The sequence below is a fragment of the Galleria mellonella genome, unplaced genomic scaffold (assembly GCF_026898425.1).
Source record: "Galleria mellonella isolate WM207_F2 unplaced genomic scaffold, CSIRO_AGI_GalMel_v1 utg32, whole genome shotgun sequence".
NCBI classification, from domain to species: domain Eukaryota; kingdom Metazoa; phylum Arthropoda; class Insecta; order Lepidoptera; family Pyralidae; genus Galleria; species Galleria mellonella.
In genome coordinates, this window is record NW_026442075.1 from 8,684,808 (window position 1) to 8,696,283 (window position 11,476).

General features: G+C 33.7%; 2 protein-coding genes across 8 annotated transcripts in view; one reads left to right on the forward strand and one right to left on the reverse strand.

Annotated features, from left to right (window-relative positions):
- Positions 1-6,636, forward strand: part of LOC113510790 (endophilin-A) — a 52,557-nt gene extending 45,921 nt beyond the window's left edge. For all 7 annotated transcript variants that reach the window (XM_052896357.1, XM_052896353.1, XM_052896352.1 and 4 more), the window contains 2 exons: positions 1,198-1,319; positions 3,078-6,636. In XM_052896357.1, coding sequence (XP_052752317.1) covers positions 1,198-1,319; positions 3,078-3,203 — 248 coding nt within the window. In that variant the 3' untranslated portion in view covers positions 3,204-6,636. The remainder of the gene's footprint in view (positions 1-1,197; positions 1,320-3,077) is intronic.
- A 1,277-nt stretch (positions 6,637-7,913) lies between these two features.
- On the reverse strand, positions 7,914-10,611 carry LOC113510676 (polyubiquitin-C). The gene is given in 3 exon segments (XM_026894174.3): positions 7,914-8,198; positions 8,200-10,226; positions 10,427-10,611. Coding segments are annotated over 2 exon segments (2,079 nt in total). The 5' UTR covers positions 10,219-10,226; positions 10,427-10,611; the 3' UTR covers positions 7,914-8,138.
- Positions 10,612-11,476: the final 865 nt, after the last annotated feature.

An 11,476-nucleotide genomic window follows, 5' to 3' on the forward strand; every position in this document is an offset into this window, starting at 1 on the left:
GTAGATTTTTTATTCAATAGTTTATATACTTACATACATATTACCTGCAATATGTATGTTGTATCTATTGGATGTTATTTAAATATTGTTTATATTTATGTAGTCTTCAAAGTCTAGTTTTTAATTAGAATTAAAAACAAATATCGGTTTTAATGTTCCGATTTCATGCTTAAAAATATCTTCACTATAAACACTGAAGCTTCATTTAGAATTTATCGACCATGTTTTGTAGAAAATCATTACACAACCACGTAGGTAGTGTTTCTTATTTTAGTGTACACATTTTAAAAAGTATAGTGTCTCCTTTAATATGAAATGTAATAAAAGTTATAGACACTTATTATTAAGTATATTATTATTTAAAATAGTATGTTCTTATCTATCATGTTACTTATCAATTTCACAAACACATTACACAATACGGTACTTACTTTCTGCGACTTTTTGGGTTTTGTGTGATTTAAATATTTTTGTTTTAATGGACTTACTGGCTTTTACTCTTTGTAACACGTTTTTGTGAAATTATTGCGGTTGTTCATTAGTCATTTGCTGTGCATGTCATATTCACTACATTGCAATATTATAATATTTATTCTAGGGTTATATATTGATTTCATATTATGAAATCGTTTTCAATGGGCATGCTGCGATGTTTCATCTTAGTGCTTTAGAGTATATCATAAAATATTTTATCATGATTGTATCGTTCAAAGAAATCACGCCGCTGATAAACACCCATTAAACAATAATACTTAAATTGTATTGTGATGATTATGTACTTTCTACTTGTTATTAGTTTAAAAATCTATGATAAAAACTGATATTTAATTATCGCAATACAAATCAAACTGCTACTGCATTTATAGTAATTTAGTATCATCATCCATGCGTTAGGAATTAGTCACTGGACATTTCGTAAACATGGACTATTGATGTACTTATATTAGCTTAGTCTGGAACTACATTCAGATTTGGATTGTGTAAGAGACATGATGCAACGCAGACAGTCTTAAGTGGCACATAAAAAGGGTGTGCGCTTCCGCTCATTGTAAAACTATTCATTTATTTTTAAGATAATTTCAATTGTTATTACAAAAGGTTACACCGCCTGCACCTTGACTGTCTGCTGATGATGCTTAAATGTTATATACGATCAAATAACAAACCTTCACTAATATTCATCCTAATTTGATTCAGCATCGCCGCTGCCTTCGCCTATTAAATCCCCGGCGCGAACACCAGTGGTCCAAAATAAGGGCCCGTGCTGTACTGCTCTTTACGACTTCGAACCAGAAAATCAAGGAGAACTCGGATTCAAGGTACTGTACATTTTTAATACAACTTTCTCATTTGGTAACATAGTAGGAAGATAATATTTCGTCATTTTACATCCCCAGGATATCAAAGAGGTGACTAAAGGAGCAAAACACCTTATATTAGTGTAAGAGAAGGAAAACTCGAAATAAAATTCTATAATAAGTGGTCTGGTCAGTCTGGCAATAGTAGGATATATTATCCTCTTATGGGGAGAGATCATTTACTACCAATGGGATATTATTAGATTATAAGGTACGGATGCAGTTCGAAATGGCAAATAGTCTGACAGTCCACTTGATGCAAATTGATAACCGTCGCCCATACGAGGTTTGTCCGGAAAGTACGTATAAAAGTTTTTTAAAAATTTTATTTTACAATTATTCAGGTAAATCAATTTTATCCCCTTCAAAGTACTCCCCCTGTGACATAATGCACTTGTGCCAACGCCGTTTCCACTGTGAGAAGGCTCCTTGAAAGTCCTCTGGTTGTAGGTTTCTCAGCTGCCCCGTCGTAGCTTTTTTTATCTCATTTATGTCCCCCAAATGCCGCCCCCGAAGTACCAATTTGGTTTTTGGGAACAAGAAGAAGTCACACGGGGCCAAATCCGGCGAATAGGGGGGTGTTCGGTCACCGTAATGGAATTTTTACTCAAAAACTCACGGACAACAAGAGAGGTGTGGGCAGGGGCATTGTCGTGGTGAAGAATCCAACGCCCCTCTCGCGCCAATTCTGGACGAACTCGTGCCACACGAGCTTTGAGGCGTCTGAGCACATCGACGTAGAATTTTCCATCAACTGTCTGGCCTGTGTTCGTCGGAATGTGAAGTGGAAGGACGTCCTGAACGTGGGTCATCTTGAACGCTTTCTCGGCCCTCTCTGAATCTTTTTAGCCACTTGTGGACGGTTGGTTCCTTCACAGCATCATCCCCATAAACTGTTCTGAGATCGGCAAAAATTTCACGGCCATTCTTGCCGAGTTTCGAGAGAAACTTGATTACGACGCGCTGCTCTTCAACGGAAGCGGGCTCCATGCCGACGGGGTTTCGTTAAGAGGTAACTTCACAGATGGCGTGACAAGCCAGTTCGCACCGCACGGCGGTCAGACCAGAACTGAAGCATTGTTAGGGACATAAGGAAGGGGTCCTGCGCTTACCTGGCCTCCCCACTCCTCTTTCTCGCATTCCAGAACACTTTTATACGAACTTTCCGGACAGACCTCGTATATAGTCTTAATATTCTAGGCTTTACGAACAGTGCCAAGTAGACATCAGCGTAATCAATATCACGAAATACGTTGTGATACCCACCTACCTATATTAGCTCTTTATATAGCTATCTTTGAAGACGAAAATGTTTTTTATACCCCAAAGGTGGTGAACAAGCATACAGCCCGTCTAATGGTAAACGGTCACTGTAACCTATGGGCGCCTGCAGCACTAGAGGTGTCACGTGTGCATTACCAACCCTGAAGAAACCTTAATATATCCTTTTTAAAGAACCCCTTATTGTAGTTTTTAGGGAAAGCCTTGGCAGGGAGGTTCTTCAACAGCCTATGTTCAGTACCCAATTTTTTCAGTGTCAGATTCCTCTTTACTAATTGAAACAGCTATTCAGACGTAGCTTGGCAGCAGATATACAAGTGAAACAGCGATATTCTTGCCTTTTAATATTTTTCGTGTGGCATAAGCTGTAGCTTGTGATCCTTTTTTATGTTTACAGTATCTCAACTCCAATTGAAATATTATATTTTTTTATTTTAGGAAAACGACGTCATCACTCTTATCAATAAAGTGGACGAGAACTGGTTCGAAGGCTCTCTAAACGGAAAGACCGGCTACTTCCCCATCAGCTACGTTCAGGTCACGGTGCCCTTACCAAACATGTAAACCCGCTTACATAACATGTCACTCCCACCATAAACGTATTCACTCATTGCCCTATATATTGTAACACAACTTGCCTAAATGAAGGAAGTACGACATGTGTGCCAATGTGATTAATTAATTTAGTACTTATTTTACTATTTTAATTAATTTTATTAATCATTATCATGATCCATTTAAATAATGATATTTTAGTGTACGTTGGATCAAATCTGAACTGTCACTCTCTATTGGTGGATTCAAACCAATCAACCAAATCCTAGTTCTTCCTCAACTCTAATTTTCATTCAGTAGTGTGAATGCAGTTCACTTTCGGGAACAATTTTTTACTTTAAACGCACCTGGTTCAGAGTTGATCTGTACTCTATGATCTTTTAATCTAAATACACCTTAAAAATATCTGTTAAATACAGCTTTAATCTTGAGAGTGACATTTTAAGATTCATTCCAATGAAACATTATATATTTTATGTTATTTTGATATGGATGCTGTATCACCCAATGTGAGATAAATACATAATGGCTGCTAAATAGGTTTATGACTTGATCAATCGTATAAAATTTTCTTTATAAATAAATATAATTAGTTGTAAATTATAATATTTGATTGTTTTCTGCGAACATGTACATTCGTCTTCCTGAAGTTGTGTTACAAATTGTTATTACATCATGTTATGCAGTATTATGTAAACCATTTATATAATTTGAATTAAGTAATTGTGTCAGATGCTCAAGGATATAATTATGTATTTATTAGCGATTTTCAGAATTTGTTTTTTTTTAATCATATATCAGTTACTGAATTTAATTTTTTTGTAACAACAATCCCTGTCTATTCTAGTCTAAAATAAAAATTTAAAAATCTACTTAAATATCATATATTTATTTTATGCATTTGGTTTGCGTTTAAATTTCCTGAAATTTTTTTATTCATCAATGTGATCACGTAGCAACAAACATTATTGCCAAAATGATATCCACTTTGTTGATAATAAGCTAATTATGCAATTAGCTTATTTATCCTTCATTTTATTTCATTAAAATATAGCATTGCCATTTTAAGTATTTAGGTATGTTTGACATATTTTACGAATTACATTAATTTTACCGATATACACCGACTATAGTTTAATAATTATTATATAATGCTGACATTCCCAGAGCAACTATTAGGTTTTTAATTCAATTTTACAGTATAGATAGTTATAGTTATACCCGCAATATTCATTATATATCAATTGACATAATTATTATCGTTCTCATAGCTTTACTTTAGTGTTGAGGTGTTAGTTGGCCTCTTAGCTAGGTCAGTTAAAAGCTACGAGCGTCGTTAACGGAGGCCACCATCTGTCGCAATATTGAGTATGTTGGAAGTTCGTTGTCTCGTGGGGCAACATCAATTCTTAAAAGTGATATTTTGAAGTAATGTTTGTAAATTAGTTAAAATTTATTGTGGCTCTATTTTTGTAGATGTGCTGTCATCTTTGTATAGTATTTTCCCGAATAACGTATAATTAGTTTTATATATTCGTTATCTTCATTTTATCGATCACTAAATGGCACATTACGTAACGTTTATTAGGATTACAATGTAACACTAGTTAAACTAATGAGATTAGATTTTATAGTTATTATATCTTTGCGGGTAATTATTTATCTAAATGGAAAATGTATACAAAATAAATTATATACACATAATGAAATGGAAATGATGAATTGTTGAAATCTTGCCAGAAATCTATGGCGTTTTGGTGTTTGATGTATTATTGGCATATTATAATAACATATTATAATATCATTGTGATAACATTAGGATATCGTACTGTTTGTGCAGTGCCCTATCGTATATTTTCAATTAAGCATTTTTTTTTATTTAGTCACTTTTAATTTAAGTAATTATTTTTTTATTATATCGCATAATATAATAGTCAGTCTATTCATTAATTAATTGCATAATATATAAATATATTAAATTATATTACATGGCCTCTTCAATAGCATCGTTAAAAAGTACTTTGTAATGCACTAAACTTTTAAAGTCATATTTCACTTATTACCTACATCGGTGTTGCAGTAATATTGAGAGTAATATAAAATAAAATCATTACGTCATTGATGTCGTAAATTAACGGACCCCATTGATCACGTTTCTGGCATACAAAAGACAATACCTAGATCTAATGTTAGTTGTATGTAAGTTCATAAATAATTGTTCTATCTTCAAGTGTCTCTTTAATGTAAGTATTTTGAGTAATTATTACAATCATCAGTGTTACGGAAGCGTAATAATGTTTCAGTGTTTTAATGTACGATGCTGCAATTTGGGTTATATAAAAACTATCGTGCAAACCCACTCAGCAGTATCATATCGTTACAATTTCTCATTATACGAACAACTTAATCTGACCTCGAAGAGTTAACACTGTCAAGAAGATTGGATAGACTGTTGTTAAGTATCATTTAAGTATATATAAATGTGACAGTAAGTACGTTTGGTGAGTGCGCTTACATCACGTGGCAAGGAAAGAGGACCTATTTTGTAGTGGCCCTATGTTGGGTTGTTTCAGTGTTGCTTTTCATCATGCCTGTGTGAACTAAATTATTTGGATATGTATGATGCCTTCTTGTAAAATCTGCTAAACAGACATAGCGCTCTTACAGATGATAGTCATTGGAAAACTAATTTGGCGGTCGTCCCTATTAACACCTGACGCAGGAGTCAGTTCTGAGGCATTATTCTCTAAACCTATTTCTAAAACTAATATTTTAATTACTTTCACGAAAATACTATTTTAAACCATTGTAAACTAAGTTTACAGTAATTGTGACTTAAAGCAATCATAAACTTAGTCCATAATAGTGCTTAGAATAATTATTTGGCTGTGATATCAAATTTGAAAATTTAATTCTAGAAATAGCATTAGAGAATGGTGTCTTAAAATCGACCTCTATGTTGCGCTGTTTGGTGCTCCTACAGTTGAACTTTGATGCTGTGAACTTGTTGACGGTATTCTATTTAGTTGTCGGCATGTGTTGATAGCTGCCGCCAATAGCTACTGTCGGGTGCCAATCGACGCGTGTTGACTCTACCCCAAACTGTCTTCGATACTCTGTTAACTAAAAGAGTGCTTACACTAAGTTCTTTTTGAAGGCCGAAGACGAACGACATTATATTTATCCAAATTCTAACAAATCACACGTCAGTAAAGTGTATCTATTAACTATATCGGCTCATAAAATACTTTGCTGTCTGTGCGAAATTGTCTGTTATAGTATATTATTCTTGTTCATGTTACTGTAATCTTAAATACTGTAATTTCATAGTTTAACTTGAGAATTTACGAGATGTAATACAAATATTGATTTGTATTAAAATTTATCCCAAAACTTATTGCTCGTTTTCGCCTCCTAATAAAATGTTAACAATTAAACACTACTTAATTGTTGTTTTATTTTTCACATTTCTATACGTAATCAATCTATTATTAAAGCACTAAAGATATAGTTACTACAGCATGGGGTTCTTCAAAAGGGGGGTAAAGAGGTTTCTTCAGGGTCGGCAACGCGCGCGTAATACCTCTGGTATTGTAGGCGTTCATAGGCTACGGTAACCGCTTACCATCAGGTGGGCCGTATGTTTGTTTGCCACCTGTGGTATAAAAAAAAAGTTAGGTATTTTATAATTCTATTTTTATATACAAATACTTTCATTATAATGTACTAGTTTTTTGGCTTAATTTATATACGAGGGATTCGAAAAAGGAAAACAGGATGCAGTAGTTTTGCGGCTTATTTCATTGCTTGTTCTACTTCCAAAATCCACGTGTACAAAGCTAAAATTAAGTAAATAAATAAATGGTAAATGAGGATATCAACATAGCACATCTTGAGTGTAATATTGGTCACAACGGCTATAACGAATATTTTGAAACTAAGGCGTGACCTTTATTTTGTAAAATGATTTATTTTTTAACTGATTCATGAAATACTTGTTTTAGTTTTATTAAACATGTAAACACTGAAGTCCAATTTAATATGTAAGTAAAAAAATAAATTTTGTTTCACAAATAATTTAAAACTGTTCTAAAAAAGGAATCTATTTCAATTGTGGCAAAACCAATTATTTTGATTTAAAAACTACTGAACCGATTTTGATAAAATTTCTATTTCCATAGAAAAAAAACTGGTCCTCCAGTTTTTCTTTATCCTTTCAGATAAAAAAAAATATAAATCGATTTTTAACTGATAGAGATAACAAAAAAAAAAAAAAGAAAAACCGAATTAATTACCTTCTTTTTGATATTTAAAAAAAACAATTTCAATTCAAGCAAAACCAGTTATTTTTATTTAATAACCATACTAGTCAATAGATTTTAATAAAATTTCTATGAAAATAATAATCTTAGAGTAGGTATATGGTTTAAAATAAAAATTCCAAATAAGTTCTTAAATGATAGGAATTCTGAAGTAACAAAACACAACCGAATTTTAAACCTACTTTTTTGAAGTCAAACATTAAAGAATTTATTTTACCTAACTTAGAATGGCAAACAAGGCGACAGCCTACCTGACAAGAAGTAGTAATGGTCCCCTATAGACATGATCAGTAAACGGGCATACTGAGTATACTGTCGCCCATATGTTAAATTATTAAAATATTTGCTACTTGTCAGATAGATAGGAACCCTAAATAAAGGAGTAAGAATACACAAATTAAAGTGGAAGATATTTAATCAAGCTATGGTTCATTTACTATAGTACAGAACAAGGAATGTTTGCTAGGTATGAACCCTAAATAAATAAGCAAGAACACACAAATTAAAGTAGAAGATATTTAATCAAGCTAATGGTTCATTTAGTATAGAAAAAGGAATGATTACAATTGACGAGAAATTTTGAATGTTTAATACTTTATCAGAATTTATGAATGAAACATATTTAATACTGGACCGCATATAAATCAATAGCCACCGCGAAGACGAAGAACCAAGTGCAAAGTAGATTCTTTTTGAATATTGTAATCGGACAGTGTTCTTCCATCTTCAAGCTGTTTACCAGCAAAAATAAGTCGTTGTTGATCAGGGGGAATACCCTCCTTGTCTTGAATTTTAGCTTTAACATTTTCTATGGTGTCAGATGGTTCAACCTCCAATGTTATAGTTTTCCCAGTCAAAGTTTTAACAAAAATCTGCATACCACCTCGCAAACGAAGAACTAAATGCAATGTTGACTCTTTTTGAATATTATAGTCGGAGAGAGTACGGCCGTCCTCCAGTTGTTTACCAGCAAAGATCAAACGTTGTTGATCTGGGGGAATACCTTCCTTATCCTGGATCTTGGCTTTGACATTTTCAATAGTGTCAGAAGGCTCAACTTCGAGGGTAATGGTTTTACCCGTAAGGGTTTTCACGAAGATCTGCATACCACCGCGGAGACGGAGTACCAAATGTAGGGTTGATTCTTTTTGGATGTTATAATCGGACAAGGTGCGTCCATCCTCCAATTGTTTACCCGCGAAAATCAAACGCTGTTGGTCAGGGGGAATACCTTCTTTATCCTGAATCTTGGCCTTCACATTCTCAATGGTGTCTGAGGGTTCCACTTCCAAAGTGATGGTCTTTCCAGTAAGAGTCTTCACGAAGATCTGCATACCACCGCGGAGACGAAGTACCAAATGCAGAGTCGATTCCTTTTGAATGTTGTAGTCGGACAAGGTGCGTCCATCTTCTAACTGCTTGCCGGCGAAGATCAGACGTTGTTGGTCTGGAGGAATGCCCTCTTTGTCTTGAATTTTAGCTTTAACATTTTCAATGGTATCAGAGGGCTCCACTTCCAGAGTAATAGTTTTGCCAGTAAGTGTTTTGACGAAGATTTGCATGCCACCACGAAGACGTAAGACCAAGTGTAGAGTAGATTCCTTTTGAATGTTATAGTCAGATAAAGTACGGCCATCTTCCAACTGCTTGCCAGCAAAGATTAGACGTTGTTGGTCTGGAGGGATGCCCTCTTTGTCTTGAATCTTGGCTTTAACATTTTCAATGGTATCAGAGGGTTCCACTTCCAAAGTAATAGTTTTACCAGTAAGTGTTTTAACGAAGATCTGCATGCCACCACGAAGACGTAAAACCAAGTGTAGAGTAGATTCCTTTTGAATGTTATAGTCAGATAAGGTACGGCCATCTTCCAATTGCTTGCCAGCAAATATTAGACGTTGTTGGTCTGGAGGGATGCCCTCTTTATCTTGAATCTTGGCTTTAACATTTTCAATGGTATCAGAGGGTTCCACTTCCAAAGTAATAGTTTTGCCAGTAAGTGTTTTTACGAAGATTTGCATGCCACCACGAAGACGGAGTACAAGGTGAAGGGTGGATTCTTTTTGAATGTTATAGTCTGATAAGGTGCGGCCATCTTCTAACTGTTTGCCAGCAAATATTAAACGTTGTTGATCTGGAGGAATCCCCTCTTTATCTTGAATCTTAGCTTTAACATTTTCAATGGTATCTGAAGGCTCCACTTCCAGTGTAATAGTTTTGCCAGTAAGTGTTTTAACGAAGATTTGCATGCCACCACGAAGACGGAGTACAAGATGGAGGGTGGATTCCTTTTGAATATTATAGTCTGATAAGGTGCGGCCATCTTCCAACTGTTTACCAGCAAAGATCAAACGCTGTTGATCTGGAGGGATTCCTTCTTTGTCCTGAATCTTCGCCTTAACATTCTCAATGGTGTCTGAAGGTTCAACTTCTAAAGTGATGGTTTTGCCTGTAAAGGTTTTGACAAAAATTTGCATACCACCACGGAGACGTAAGACCAAGTGAAGAGTAGATTCCTTTTGGATATTATAATCAGATAGTGTACGTCCATCTTCTAATTGCTTTCCAGCAAAGATCAGTCGTTGCTGATCTGGGGGAATACCTTCTTTATCTTGAATTTTAGCTTTTACGTTTTCGATGGTATCTGAAGGTTCGACCTCCAAAGTAATGGTTTTTCCCGTTAAAGTTTTCACAAAGATCTGCATTTTGTCGTCTGCAACAATGAAATACTATCTGTAGTAAAAGGAAACTTTCAATTTAGATGTGTGAACAAGGGATTTTGTAAACAGTGAAAGCCAAAGGATAAAGAAAATTCCAGATATCAAAATGGCGTCGGCCATGAATAAATAATGACAAATCATTCGAAACTGCGTAACATAAAAACGTGGCATTAAAAAGGAATAAATAACTCACCAGTATTCTTAACCGTAATATATGGTGATATTTAAAAGAAAATTGGTAAATAATTTAAAAATAACACTGATAAATTATTTTAAGAATATTCGAAAAGGGCAGCAATATCAAAATTAAATCTTTGGTACGCAGGCAGTAAACACAGTAATAAACGCGAGAATCGATAATAAACAATACAAAAAATATACAAGTCGAAGACTATATATTTTCTTATATTTTTAATATAGGCAACATACTTCTTTAACGTCAAGATTTTTTTTTTTTAATCGGTAAAGGGCTAATGTTGACAATTATTCCTCTAAACAGGAAACAAGACGGGATATTAAAAAGGAATGGTAAGGATTTTAGGAATTTTGATATTGGTGAGATTAATAGTTTGATATTATTATGAGAAATAAGGAAGCTATGGAGTTATAGATCAAAGAGTTAGAATGCGCTAATAAATATAAAATGGTTGTAGGAAAAAAATTTAAAAATGAAATAATGAATGAATGAGGAATTATCATATAAGAAGCAAGAAAAGAACAAAAATTTAAAAGAAAAAAAAAATGGCTTAGATCGTCTACATCTTTACCACAATCACAGATTAATAAAACCCATAGATAGTACCCTCAGAATAAGGAATTACATAAAAGGAATTATAAAATATAAATAGTAAATCACATGGTTTCTTTTTGTTCTTCTTATGCTAATATCATTAACAAAGTGAAATATACTATCAGTTACTCTTTTTCTCAATTATTAGCAGGCTAGTGACTTTGTGACATTCCCTTTCTAACTACTATAGTCTATCGTAATACCAATGTATCGTTATTTTTAGTTGAATTAAACCAATATTTCCCCATGGTCTATATCGTTTTGTATCAATAGGGTTACCAGATTAAAAAATATTTTTAAATTAAGGTAAATAGATAAAGGTCGTAACTTAAAATATTATAGATAGATAGATAGATAGATATTCAGTATTGTTTCCTCCAAAATATTACAATAGTATATTATTTATTTATTAATAATCAAGTATAGATAAAGAATAAGAATACGGTTGTAGAT